Source organism: Pteropus medius, unplaced genomic scaffold, assembly GCF_902729225.1.
Source record: "Pteropus medius unplaced genomic scaffold, Ma_sr-lr_union100, whole genome shotgun sequence".
NCBI classification, from domain to species: Eukaryota; Metazoa; Chordata; class Mammalia; order Chiroptera; family Pteropodidae; genus Pteropus; species Pteropus medius.
In genome coordinates, this window is record NW_024349797.1 from 4900423 (window position 1) to 4914720 (window position 14298).

A 14298-nucleotide genomic window follows, 5' to 3' on the forward strand; every position below is an offset into this window, starting at 1 on the left:
TTTATGGTTTAAAATGCTTTACCTTTTTTTAGTTGTTTTTTGAGGGGTTAAATGCTTTAAATGGAAACAACTTTAAATAAGATAGTACCAGAAAACATATATAGCTAAAGTATGCATGAAATGAGTCATAATTAAATTGTTTACCACACATTTTACTCCTAAAATAATAAAGAAATAATAGGAAAATAAAGCTATCATTTGTCAGCTACATACTGCTAAAATAATAGGAAAATAAAGCTATCATTTGTCAGCTACATACTGCTACAGGAAAAGAAGCTGCAATATGTAACTCTAATAATGACATTATAACTTCTCGAATTTAGCTTTTAGAAGAGAGATAATTTGTATTAAAAAGGCTTTCCTGGGGAAGCAGCTTACTTAAATTTGTCAAGTTATGTAATTTCATTTGGTTACTTCTAAAAGCCAGATGCACAAAAATATACCAATGTAAAGGACCTCTTGTTTTATTCTACCTTTTAAAGAGCTATCAGTACAATGTTCTAATTCCTTAGTGCCTAACCTATGGCAAACACCATACAGTCACATGTTTCTCACTGTCAATTGTGATAACAAGGTCACAACTATTGTAGAGGGAGGAAAAAAATCCTGATTCCTGAGGTCACTGTCTTATTGGGTGGGAGAACCCGTGGAAACCACTGGCTGTTGTTCTTTGGTTAGGGAGATGCCAAATAAGTCACAGTATAGATGGGTAAGGTGGTCCCGGAGCACAGTACTGGTTAAGAGATGCTGGCTAAAAGGAGTTTCCCTGAGTTGAACAGCAGTCAGATCAAACCAGGGGAAAGGCCTAGGATGGGAAAAACAACAACAACAAAAAACACTGTTACTTTTTTGTCTGTTCAATACATCCAATTTGGCTGTAAATATTTCCTCTAAAGAAAGTTTTTCTCTACTTGGAAATAAGTTTCTTCACTTTCTATGTCAAACTAATTAAAATTCATAGTGAAATTAAAAATTCAGCTGAAACTATTCAATATGTGAATTTAATTGTACTACGAGTTTTCACATTTATGTACATTTCTCTAAGTGCTTTTGGGGAGGAATTCATAATTAGAGAATGATTATAATAATGACATTGACATCCTTTTCAGTATATTTTCCTTGAATTTAGGAAGAGAATACATAAGAGGATCATGGACATTAAAAATGGAAGAGATCTCATTTCTTTTAAGATATCTTCTTTTTAAAAAAAGATACTCGCTTCAACTCTGTGAGGAAAGAAGTAGAAATTAATATGTCCATGAATATCTTGCAGTTTAGCAAATGATAAAAATCAGTTCAGATTGGTAGGAAAAGGATTGGCTGTTCTCTAAATAATGTCATGACAATTGGCTTTCAAAAATGAATAAATAAAAGATATTAAAAATCCTAAATTGATTAAAGATTTAAATATTTTAAAAAGAAAATCCTAAAAGAAAATGTAGAATATTTTGGGATGAAGAAGGTCTTTATGACTTGAAACCCTGAAGTTATAAAGAAGTTATTTGACAGTTTTGACTGCAAAAATTAGAATCTGAACAGCAAGATACCAAAAAGGAAGAGAAATAATATGAAAAACATTTCCAATACACAAAAAAATTTCTTACTGAAAACCTCCTACAAAACAATAAACAATCGAAACAAAAAATAGGCAAAGAAATGAGAATGAGAGAGAACACAAGAGCAACGAGTTTAGAAGCTGTAAAGAATATGGATGAGTACTAACACTGAGCCAAAGCACAGTGCATCTACATCACAGAACCCACCAAAGACTCAGGAAGTATAGGACCAAGTACATCTGGAAGTGGGGTAAGATGGAGCTTAAAAGAGGAGGATGGGTTAAAAACCTAAAAAAGGAGAGGGACCCTCCCAAGACGCTACCCAACACTGCGCAATCAGGAGACAGTCCCTCCTCCTCCCCAAGAAAAGGTTTCTCTGGGGAGGGTTAAACAAAGGGTCTCTGGACAGGGGGACAATGGGCACCGTTGAGTGCAGGGATATGCTGAAAAAGGGGGAAATACAGTGAACAAATATAAACTGAATGATAAAACTACCTCTCTCCCTACACACAAACACAGCTTGCTTTCCCCAAGTTGGGTCCCAAAGATTTAAAGATACCAATAGTCAGAGTTTCCCAAGAAAACAGCTGACCTAATCACTCTGTAGTAAAGACCACGTAGCAAACAAGGAGTGCTTGAGGTTCTCCACACACTTGAAGAAAGCCTCTGAAATGAATGATAGACACCAAAACAAATGATCGGAAAACAACTTGGGAGAAACAGGCTCATCAGAGAAGAAAAAAAAATGCTATCATTTATATTCTCAAAGGGATAAGAGATGGTATTGCATAGTGAAATGACAAGAGGATGTTACATAAAAAAAGGACTATTCGGAGACTAAAAAAAAAATCTTTGAAAATCAGAATCTACCAAAAATGAAAAAATGCTCAAGATATGATAGCAAAAACACTACAATTGAGAAAATCTCTCAGCAGAGCAAAAGACAAAGATACTGAAAATAGGAGAGAGAAAATAAGAGGATTAATCCAGGAGGTCCAACATTTGACTAATAAGATATTAAGAAAGAGAGAATAGAGAAAACAGGAGGGGAGAAATTATCAAAGATGTGATTGGAGAACTTGACATCCAGGTTGAAAAGGACCACTGAATGTTCTGTTTCTTTTATGAGTGGCAGTTTCTTGGGTATTTGCTTTACCATAATTCATTAAATGATATTTATGAATTTATGGAATATATCTTTTCTGTATATATATTTTATAGTATCTTTTTAAGAAAACAAAATCCCACCAAGTGCCCAACACAGTGAATTAAAACAGATTCACATGATTACACATCATAAAATTTCAAGATACAAAAGGCAAAAGATCCTATAATTTTCCAGAGGAAAAAAAAACATTCAACAAAGGGTGAATTTAAAAAGAATGGCACTGTACGTCTCAACAGAAGTTCTAAAGGCAGAAAAGACAGTGGAGCAATGCCTTCAAAATTCTGAGGAATAATTATTTTTAACCTAGAATTCTATGCCTGGCTATGTTCTCAATAAAATATTAGGTTAGAATAAAAACATTTTCAGACATATTCTCTAAAAATTACTTCCTATGTGTCATTTTCTAAGGAAGCTACCGGAAGAGGACATGATCCACTACAGTGAAGGGGTGAGGAAGAGGGATCCAGAAAGAGATCCAACATAAGAGAGGTGAAGGGGATCCCAGGGTAATGGAGAAGGGAAATCCCCAAAGTGAAAGTGTGTCACAGGCTATTGGCGATCACTCAGAATACAGAGAGAAGGAAGAATCAAGGACTCCTTCCAGGGTTCTGGCTTGAACAACCTGGTGAAAAAGCTTGTAAGTAGATAAGAAACACTGAAAGAGCAGGTATGAGAACAGGTATGCTTTTGGACACGAGAATAAGTGGAGATGGTGAATACGAACACAGAATTGACATCAAGGCTAGCAGTACAGAGTCAGTGCTGTCAGTGTAAAGATGGCAAAGTGAAAAAGATCACCCAGGAACAAAGTAAAATGAAAAGGAAAGAAGGCCTAAGACAGAGCTCTGAAAACTTCTAGACTTAAGAGTAGGGTAGAGGAGGAACTGACAAATGAGGAACCAGAGAGACGGGGGGAAATGAGAATGTGAGGGTATGATGAAAGCCAAGATAAGAGACCGCTTCAAGAAGGATGGCATGTTTAATAGTCAAGGAAAAAAGGGATCTGAAAGTGGCTGGTGAATTTAGGGACAAGGAAGGGCACTGGTGACAAGAGCAGAAATTTCCCCTATTAGATTATCAGAGATTAAAATGATTGCTCTTATAGCTTTGAAGCTATAGAGCAATGGCACTCTCATACACTGTTAGAAATGAAAATAAGCCCCATGTTCTCAATAAGCAATTTGGGGATACCTGTCAAACATAAAATACATCATATAATCTCTGACCCAGAAATATTATTCCAGCTATTCATCCAACAGAAATACTGGTATAAGTATGCAAAGTAAGTACAATAATGTTCAATGCAGCCCTTTATGTAAAATTTGGTGCAGGGGAAACTACCTCAGCATCAAGAGGAAATACTGATGAATAAATTTAATTAAATAAATGTATCCAATGGATGCCTATGCAGTTGCTCATACATGAAATAGATATGATTATACTAACACAGAATGAATCCATAACATAGAAAGTGAAAATGCATATATATAGTTCCTATGTATATATAGTTCCTATGTTTCTAAAATGTATATCTAGATATAGACATGCATACATGTTATAATATGACAGCATAAATATACGTTTGTAAATGTATAGATAAAAAGACAAAAATATAAAAACAATTAGAGGTAAAGTCTGTGAAATGGTATTCGGGGAACAAATGAGGGCTTTCACTCTTCCACTAGTTGGATTTTTTACAAGAATGTATTTTTATAAATTTTTAAAGATAACCTGAAAGGAAAAGTGAGAGAAGTGAGAATGGCCAGCTGTAGTACCTTACCTTCCCTGAGACAGGTTATTGGCATAGACTTTGCTGACAAAATCTTTTAATTTAAATTTTGGGCAAGATTCTCTGTCTTTCTCACAGCCCTCAAAGTGCACAGAGAGGAACAGTTCATTCAGAAGCTGCAGCGCATTTGGGTGGGGCATGTTCGTTGCCGTGCAGATGTTTAGCATTGCATAGAATACTCCCTCTAGCCACTTGATATTGAGGGTTATTCCCCCTACACACCAATGACAAGGGAAATAACAGTTAGCACAACAAAAAAGGTTTGCACAGAACCTGAGATAAACTCTATACTTTTTTCCCAGACAGGTTGGTCATATGAACCTCAAAGTAAGCAAACACTCCTCCTTTCTAGGCCAAGAACCCTTTTTGTGCCCTTAAGACACATCATGTATTAACTCCGCCACAGGAGGACAGGTATGGCTGGTGTGGGCATTGCTAACGGCAAAAGCATCTCTAAGGAATCTCTAGAATGGTTCTTGCCTAGAAGGAGAAGGGACTAGGGAAAACCAGAAGATTAGAGCAGGAAAAACCATTTAGTCCCAGACTCTTCCACCTTCCTGTTTAAATAGGCTCTCCCCTCTGGTCGTCTCCAGTTCATCCCTATTTCAGCTTTTCCTAACAAGGACTGCTTTTTGCCACACAAAACCTAAATAGCTGAGTAAAGTACAGCATAGGGAATATAGTCGATAATATTATAATAACTATTTATAGTGTCACGTGAGTACTAACTTGTCGGGGTGATCACTTCATAAGTTATATAAATGTCTAATCACTATGCTGTACATCTGAAACTAATATAATATTGTATGACAACTGTAACTGAAAAATTAAAAAATAAAAATAAAATATGAAAAACCTACCTAAATGGCTGAGAATGTATCTAGCTTGTACTCCCCCCACACCCACCCAATCTTACACATACACACACACACACCCTCCAAAACACACACAGAGAAATTTAATAAGATACCAACAGGCCGAGAGGTAATTTTCAAAAGTGCCAAAAATAAGGTAAGCCATTTTACCAGTAGGATCGTAGGGGCAGGTAGCCTGAAGAATCACAGGATCTTGGAGAGCAGCTACAATTTCTTTATTGGCCCCCCAGATGTTGACAAAACCTTCAAAACACTGATACTGAGGCCGCAAGATATTGGTGTGGTTCAATAGGAGTTTCAACCTGAAAGGAAAGCCACCAAGACAGGGAGTGCAGGGTCAGGACTGGAATAAACCACGTGATCCACTGAGTTCACGTCCAACCCCAACAGACCCCTGCACAGCACTTCTCAGGGGCAGGCGTGGGTGTAGGTCAGTGCTGAGGGCACTACTTATCGCTTGAACTGTTGTTCAGCCATCTGCTTAACACACACTTGCTGAATGTTATCACTTGCCGGGCACTGGGCTAGACGCTAGGGGTACAAAAATAATATTTGACACATGTTCTCAATCACTCTTCATGCTGTTGACTGGTGGTTTCCCTTCTCACCGATGCACAAGGGGAACACTAGTCAGCTTCAAGCAGTAGAATGCAATGCTCTATTGCAGTTCTAAACATTTGCACATCAAAGAAAAATGTCCCACCAGCAAGTGTGGTTTTCAAGTGGGGAAGACACAATCAGAAGGGCCAGCTGTGTTCTTCTGCAGGTGAAGCTGCTTCCACCTTACTCCTGGGAACAGCCAAGAGGTAGGAGCTGGGTGGAAGTGGGAGGCAGAAGCCAGAGCTGAGGAGACGGAGCAGTTCTGCCAATTCTGTGCTCACCCTAACAAGATACCTGGGTATTGGGACGGCAGCTACAAAGCTGTACACAATGCAGGCTTTTTCAAGGCTGGTTTGAATTTCTGAGCAGATATTAGACAGCTGAGACGGCAGGCAGCAGAGGAATATCACGTTGGCCCAATTCACCAGACGAGAGTTATGGTAAAAGCACTGGATTCCCAGTTTCTGGAACTCATCTGGGAAGAATAAAGGAAGATAGAAAGATCACAGTACGAAGGAGTTTGACCTGAACCTCACCTGTGGGGAGAAGAAGATGACAATTATATTATCTCAAGTCTCGGTGCCACATAAATCAGAAGAGATTTCTTCGTGCCTTCTAAAATCCACACAACAATGCCCTACCCTCACTGCTAAAGCAGCTGGTGCCACCACAGTAGTGCTTGAGATGATAGTTCATCCTTATCTTACTTTCAGACCAAATGCTAGAATTTTTCAGATTTTTTTTGAGGAAGAAAATAATCTGAAAGAAGCCTTCTGCTCCAATTTACTGAAGCCTTATAATGTGCAAAGTACTTTATATGCATTATCTAAGGGAATCCTCACAAGGACTTTATGAGGCAGAGACTAGTGTAATTTCTATATTATAGATGAGGAAACCGAGGTATCAAAAATTTATGTTATGAGGCCAAAGTTACACAGCTAACTGGCTTGAGTTGGTAGGAAAAACTGAGAGTGGAAGAGTATAGGGCAGATATTGGGAGGAGTTTGGGAAAATATACTTAGTTTCTGTCTTAACAATTTAATGTTAAGATATTTATAAAGGTGGAGAGAAATGTGATAAAGCAGGTAGTTGCATAAAAACACCCCTTGGCAGTAAATCACTTGGTTGCACTTATTGTAACATATATTTTCAAAAGAGAAAATGTAAATATGGTAGTATGTTGTATTATTGAAAAAGAGAATATTAGACATTGGAGAGGTCACTTCTTATCTTAACTATCAAGAGTACACAATAAGTTTGATGTTGAGATTATCTGGGTACTCGGGTACTTCCAGGTAGGAAGTTTGGAAAACATGCACATCCATCCTTCTTTTCATATGTGCTTCTCAGAAGTACAAAGATGCCGAGCATTTTGAATTCTTGCTTCTTTACACAAGCAACATGCAGTGGTATTCAAAAATGTAACTTTATTATTAATAAATATATTGCTCCCCAAATAATATATATACTTTATTGAAATATCATTTATACTAATCCTATTGATGAGATTTTTTAAATTTGCCTAGAGTTGGTAAGGTTTTTTTAAAGCTTCCTTAATAAAGAAAGAACATTTGCAAATCAGTAAGAAAAATATAGGCACTCCAGCAGAAAAAATTGGACAAAAAGAACTCAAAAAAATAGAAATAGAAATAAACCTATAAAAAATACTCAACTATTCTAGTGATCAGTGAAAGATGTATTAAAATGAGAAAAATTTTAAAAGCATATTAAAATAGTGATTTAAAAAAACAGATGCCTAGAATTGACAAGAATGTAGAGAGATGGGTGTTCTTACACAATCCTGGTGAAAGTTTACTACCTTTTTTGAAAGTTGATTTGAAAAAATACATTAGAAGTTTCTTTAAAAATCAAATATACCTACCATATGACCCATCTATTCCACTCCCAGGTGTTCACCCAAGAAAAATAAAAGTATTCGTTCACACTAATATTTGTACACAAATGTTCATGGCAGCTTTATTTATAACAGCCAAAAACTAGAAACAACTTGAATGTCCTTCAACAGATGAATTAACTGTGGAATACTAATGCAATGAATACTACTCAGAAACAAAAAGGATATCAATACATGAAACGACATGGATACATCTCAAAATAATTGTATGAAGTGAAAGAAGTCAGACCAAACAAAAGTACAAACTGTATAATTCTATTTGTATAAAATTCTAGAAAATGCAGACTAATCAATGGTGACAAATCAGATCAGTGGTTTCCTGGCTGGGGGACAGACAGACTGCATGCAGGGAGGTAGAGAGATAGGAATTACAAGGAACCTTTGGAGGTGATGGATAAGTTCATTACTTTGATAGTGTTGATAATTTCACAGGTGTATACATGTGTCAAAACATCAAATTGAATACTTTAAAAATGTGCAGTTTATTACATATAAATATCTTAATAAAGCTACACCTATTGACAGCTACACCTTTTTTAAGTTATGTGCAAGGAAATCCAACTAAACAAAGCACAGTTACATAAATTATCATATAGCTATACTTTGTAATACTATACAACTTTAAAATCATGACTTTGAAAAAAGTTAAATAATATGAGAATATGCTCATAATACATTCAATGAAAAAGGCAGAAAATAAACAATTTGGTATAGTGTCCATTACTGATATAATCTGAGATAATCAGAAAAAAAATAGAAAGGAAATAATAACCCTGGCAAGAGAATTATAGGTAGTTATTATTTACTTCCCCATAGAGTAATTTTATAAATTTTCTATTGTATGCATATATTATTTTACATTTTAAAAAACTGTCGAAGCATAATTTACATACAGTGCAACACGCAGATCTGAAGTACATAGTCTGCTCATTTTTAACAAATATATACACCCATGTAACTCATACCTCTTTCAAGATACAGAACATTTCTACCTCCTTGAAAGTTCTCTCAGTCTCCCCAGAAGCAACCATTACGGTTTTTATCGCCATAGATTAGTAAATGAAATCATTACAAAACACTTTTAAAAATTCATTAAATGTTATTTTTAAAGCACAAGGCCAAATGTTTGGAACCGGTTAACACCCACCAGACTCTAACTAGTCCATTTAAAAAGTCTGAACTCTGTTTGGAAAGCTTCTCTGTATCAAAGACCCAGAAAGATGTCTCACCACCACAGGCACAGGAAGGAGAGATGGCTATAAAACATTTAAGTGGAAAAGAAAGTTGTTTTAAGGAAGAAGTTAAAAAAACCATCTTCCTAGCTTTTCTCGGGGCTAGCAAGCTGAGAACTCAGCATGCTACACACGAGGATTCCTTTCCGACACGGCCCCATCAACACCTAAAGAGCGCAACCAAACCCCCTTTCTGCCACATACAGCTCCTCACCTAGGGCCTCTGGCCTCCGAGTGGAGATCCGCAGCTTCTGAACAGGAATGGGGACAAGCCGAAGGAGTACACGAGCCAGCTGCTTCCCGAGGTGGCCGCCTCCAATGATGCCCACCTTGAACTCATCATCATCAGGAGTGTTGTCAAGAGATCTACTCAAGGGACGTCTGGTACTTTCCTTCTTAGGTAATGATTTCCTGGAGAATGAACACACAGATGCATACATAAATACACACTCACTGTCAACCTCTGATGTTCTCTGCTTTAACTTCCTCATATGGTAGCCTGGTGGCACCTTAAGTACTTCAGAGACAAGGCATTCCAATTATATACCACTTATCCAGCATCGCTAGGGAAGGAAATGTTCCTCAGTGAATTTTCCAGAAAGTAAAGCATACCCCTTTCAAAGGACAAAAACTTGTTTAAAACATTTTTTAATGAACTTTTTTGTTACTTGTGTTGTGCATTTCCCTGCCTTCTTAAACACAAGGTCTGAATATTCAACCAGTTCTTTAAGTAGGAACCATCATTGTGAACAGCTGCTGTTATACGCATACTGAAACACTGTTGGCCTGTTCCTTGTTTCCTGTGCGCTCTTCCTGATGGCAAATTTCCATTGCCATCAGGATGAACACGCCCTCTCCTACCATACACCCCATACACCTACTCTTTCTAATTTCCTATTTCAGTTCTGCACAGATCCAGGAAACCAAGTAACTTAGCTTTTTCAAACATATGATTTATCAAAGTAAATGGTTTATAAGGGAAAACAGACCTGAAAAACTGAGGATCAAGGATCCTCTCTTTCCAGAGGTTCATTTACTGTTGGTTCTGGATTGTTCCCTTGGCCCAAGATGAACAAAGTCTGATCCCTGAACGCATAAGGCATTGTTTTATGTTGTTATATGACAACCTTATATTTGTTCTGTGTTTCTGTAAACATTGGAGTTTTTAAAATTAAAGCTCTGGAGTTTCCATGTAAGTATCACAAGCCATATTCTATTTAAGGCTTCTTTCTCTCTTGGTTGAAAAGAGAGTGTTTTCTCATGGTGTCTGATCCTTCCAAACATAAAATGCCTCCTGGAAGTTTCATGTATTGGTTTTTCACTACTCTTGGATGCAACCAATAGGTCTGTGCATCCTTATCAATCAGCCAATCAGCAAACTCATTGAGTGGCCTGCCTCCTTGGGTATGTACTGTATCCATAACATGTTCAATCAGATCTGGTCCCACCATTGAGGAGTTAATCTAATCTCAGAGAAAAGAAAAGTGAGAAGTAGACTTGAGCTGGAGACAAATGCTCCAAGAATGACCTAGAGTTACAGAATACAGGAGCTTAGTCCTAGGTACCTGGCTCTTACATGCCCCCTATTTAAGTTTCTGAAGCCACACTGTACAAAGATATCAGAAGTCAGGACTGACCTGAAAGCTTCTTTGCAAATCAGTATTCCTGGTTTCAAGCAACTCATCTGGCCATAGGGGGACCCCCAAAGTCCCAGGTAGCTTTCTTGTGAAGGAGCATTCCACTACTAGCTCAGCCTCCAAATGAGGAATTGATTCTATTTTCAGCCAATAGCCATGGAATGGCTAGACGTTAGTAGCTGTGGAAGACAAGCTAGTCCTCTTGATGAGTGAATGAATGAATGAATATATGAATGAATCGATCATCTAATCGAGCTACCCACTGAAAGGAAATCGCCACTAATCCATGCTTTATTACAAAACCACAGCCAAAGGGCCCTGGTATACATTTCCTTTGTGTTTTTTAGACCAGGAGTAATTGACTGTGGGTTGGAAAAGGTAGAAAGACACTCCCCTTGCCAAAGTTATCCTCCAATATAAAAAGTTTAAGTCGTTTAGATTCTCCACAGTGAGATTCTTCTGCATCTGTCTGACCCTGGAGAACTAGCTTACCTCAAATTACAGAGGAGCTTGCAGAAGAAGGTTGCGTGGGCACAGGCCTTGATCATAAGCCCCCGAGAACGCCCCTGCAAATACAGCCAGCTGCGGTCTTCCTCTTCCATCCCATACTCAAACTGCAGAGATTCAAGGCCCTCTAGCAAGTCCATTTTCAAGCCACCATCTCCTGCGGTGACAAATAGCAATCAATTTGGCTCCCTGTCCTGGAAGAAGAGGGAATCTATACCCAAGTGTATGCCCAAGCCACAAGCTCTCATAGTGGTGGGCTTCAGCACCTCACTCCTCCCTGTTCTGAACTTGCAGCTCTCATCCACTTCTTTGTTTCAGCGTGAGTCCTGGAGGACTCCTAAGCACTGACTGACCATGAATTGAGAATACTCGAGTTCATTAAAAACCTGAACAAAAATTCAAAGTAATGTTCCTCCACATAGGCTACAGGGTCTTCTTTCAGTAGGTGCCACTTACACTAGCAGTGGGCTTCACAGGTGCTCTTAGGCTGGGACTCCCTCCCTCCCATTCCCTTCTAAGTTTCAGAAATAGAACTGAACACTGAGACTGTGTTTCAAAGAAATTCTTCCCTTTCACTAAACTGTGTTCCCCACAGATAGAAAAGAGCTAAAATTAAATATCATGGTCCCTTGTGTAGAACAGAGACATCTAAATTTTAGAAAATGAAGCCAGAGAGGTATAAGCCCATCTACATATATCTCTCACCACCCCAACCGAAAAGATGGCTCTGCTTCTCATTACTTCTGGTCCCCAAGGGTAATAACTACATTTCCAAGGAGAATTACCCAAGAAAATTGTCATTATGACTCATTAGCTACCAGATTACTTCAGTCTCAGAGTCTTAAAGGGGCCAGCCTCACTTAGAGGCTCTCCCCACCTGCAACATGAGGACACAAATTTCTTTCACTACTTCTTAGTGCTACACAAGGGCAGTGTGGGACTCTCTTTTCCCAACAGAAAGTCTGGACTACTAGATTTTTTTTGCAGACTGGAACGTCATATAGATCTTAGCCATACACATGGAGTTTTCAAAACCCTTATTTTTGTGCTCAAGAAATCAATGAATAAGATAAGTTCTGGGGATCTAATGTACATTATGATAACTATAGTTAATAATACTGTTATATATTGTATACTTGAAATTTGCTAAGAGTAGATCTTAAGTGTTTTCACCACACACACACAAAAAGGTAGCTTTGAAATGATAGACATGTTATTTAACTTGATTGTAGTAATCATTTCACAATGTCTATCAAAATACCATGTTGTACATCTTGATACATACTATTTGTCAATTATACCTAAATAAAACTGGGGAAAATGATATCTAAAATTCTTTTGTATAGCAATGGTGAAATTGAGATCAGAATTCACAACTACTTGTCTCTAATCTGCATTTAAATTAAAAAAGGTTTTTACTGAGGCGAAATTCACATAACATAGCCAATTGAAAGTGAACAATTCAGTATGTTCACAATGCTGTGCATCCTCTACTCTTCTCTAGCTCCAAAACATTTTCACCCCCCACAAAGGAAACCTGTACCCATTACAGAGTTACTCCCACCCCGCAATCAGCTGGAAACCACCAATCTGCTTTTTGTCGCCATAGAGTTACCTTTTCTGGATATTTCATATGAATGGAATCATTCAATGTGTGACTTTTCATGGCTGGCTTCTCTAATCCCTTTTATAGGATGGCTGCATCACTCTTGTTCTGTTTTTTTGTTTGTTTGTTTTGTTTTCCGTCTGTGGTTTCAGTACTTGTCTTGGTGTTTGTTTTTCTTTAATTTTTTTTTTTTTTTTTTACGCCTACAGCACCTGGTATTCCTAGGTGGTCTCTCATCCAAGTACTAACCAGGACCGACCCTGCTTAGCTTCCGAGATCAGACGAGATCAGGCACATTCAGGGTGGCAGGGCTGCAGACTCTCAATCTCTTTAAAAGCAGTCTCCAGTACTTGAAGAGTGTGGAAGTTCTCATCAAGTCTAAGAAGCACTTCCTTAGACCAAAACAGTGGGTGGGTAGTTCAACCTAATGTCACAGAGTGATATTTCCTGATCTGAAGGAGGAGCTCCGAATGTCCCAGCTCAGCATGACCAACACAGCGCAGGTTAACCTGTACGAGTGTGGACTCCGGGCCCATCCTTCACTTCCTCATTCTCAAAAATGGGGATCCAGTGGTTGTGGCTTCATTACATGTTAAGTAGGTTAGACTGACCTATATTGTTCAGAATTTTCTCTCTGTGTGTGTTTCTGGTTAGGGTGTGCCACAAGAGTGATTTTTGTGTAAGATCTGGAGGGTGGAAGTGAAGTGGCAGCCAGTGTGTGTTTATGCTTGTGAGGTCGGGGCAGCCACTTTGGTTGTCTGCTGGTGATCCTGCTGGTGAGGGGCAGTAGCTGGGCCTGCAGCTGCTATACTTTCCCCTGCGCCCCGCTGCAGTTTTTCACACTCCTGGGACAGGTCTGTGTTCAGCTCTGTGAGATAGGCCACCAGCTAGCTTCTCCCGCAGGACACCCACTTTAAGACTAGAGGCAGTAAGAGCTGACGCAGGTTCCAATACATTCCCATGGGCTCCAGCTTGTCTTTGCTCTCCCCTCACTTTATACCCATCTTGCCTTCCCCACCGTCTGCCCCATGGATTTCCAGCTCTACCACCAGCCATGCAGATAACCCAGAGACTGTTTAACCAACCTTAATTCTTGAGTAAGGTCAAACTCCTGTAATGAATCCCACATACAGATTAGATAGACAGACACGCAGACTGTATTCCCAATGGTCTGTTCCTCTAAATGAACCCTGACTGATACGCTAACTTAAAGTTACCACTGTTATTTGAAGACCAGCCAATAATTTTAGCACAATTTAGCAAATTAAACTCCTGTTTCTTCAACAGCAAGAGTGATGATCGATCAGGAAAGGAACCAAATATGAATTACCTGGAATTGCAAAGTGGAGGAATGAAATTTGAAGTCCGAACCCCTTAGAGCAGGATAATTCTTCGTTGTGGAGTCTGTCTTGT

At 38.5% G+C, this 14298-nt stretch overlaps 1 protein-coding gene and 1 pseudogene across 1 annotated transcript; both read right to left on the reverse strand.

Moving 5' to 3' along the window:
• Nucleotides 1-352: 352 nt before the first annotated feature.
• Nucleotides 353-11847, reverse strand: NOXRED1 (NADP dependent oxidoreductase domain containing 1). Its single transcript, XM_039883919.1, has 6 exons — nt 11265-11847; nt 9350-9546; nt 6283-6463; nt 5539-5690; nt 4505-4727; nt 353-805 (listed from the first exon to the last, which is right to left on the reverse strand). Exons 1-6 carry the CDS (start codon nt 11417-11419, stop codon nt 628-630), a joined length of 1086 nt encoding a protein of 361 aa, XP_039739853.1. The 5' UTR covers nt 11420-11847; the 3' UTR covers nt 353-627.
• Nucleotides 11848-13085: 1238 nt separating this feature from the next.
• Nucleotides 13086-13204, reverse strand: LOC120619813 (uncharacterized; annotated as a pseudogene).
• Between the last annotated feature and the right edge of the window lie 1094 nt (nt 13205-14298).

Bases quoted from the DNA above. Each gene is read 5' to 3' on its own strand.
- NOXRED1 (XM_039883919.1), bottom strand. From the start codon at position 11,419: ATGGACTTGCTAGAGGGCCTTGAATCTCTGCAGTTTGAGTATGGGATG. The intron at 9,547-11,264 runs GTAAGCTAGTTC...TTCATTCTCCAG, and splicing joins AAGCTCCTCTGTAATTTGAG to GAAATCATTACCTAAGAAGG. The intron at 5,691-6,282 runs GTATCTTGTTAG...CTTTCCTTTCAG, and splicing joins GCTGCCGTCCCAATACCCAG to GTTGAAACTCCTATTGAACC.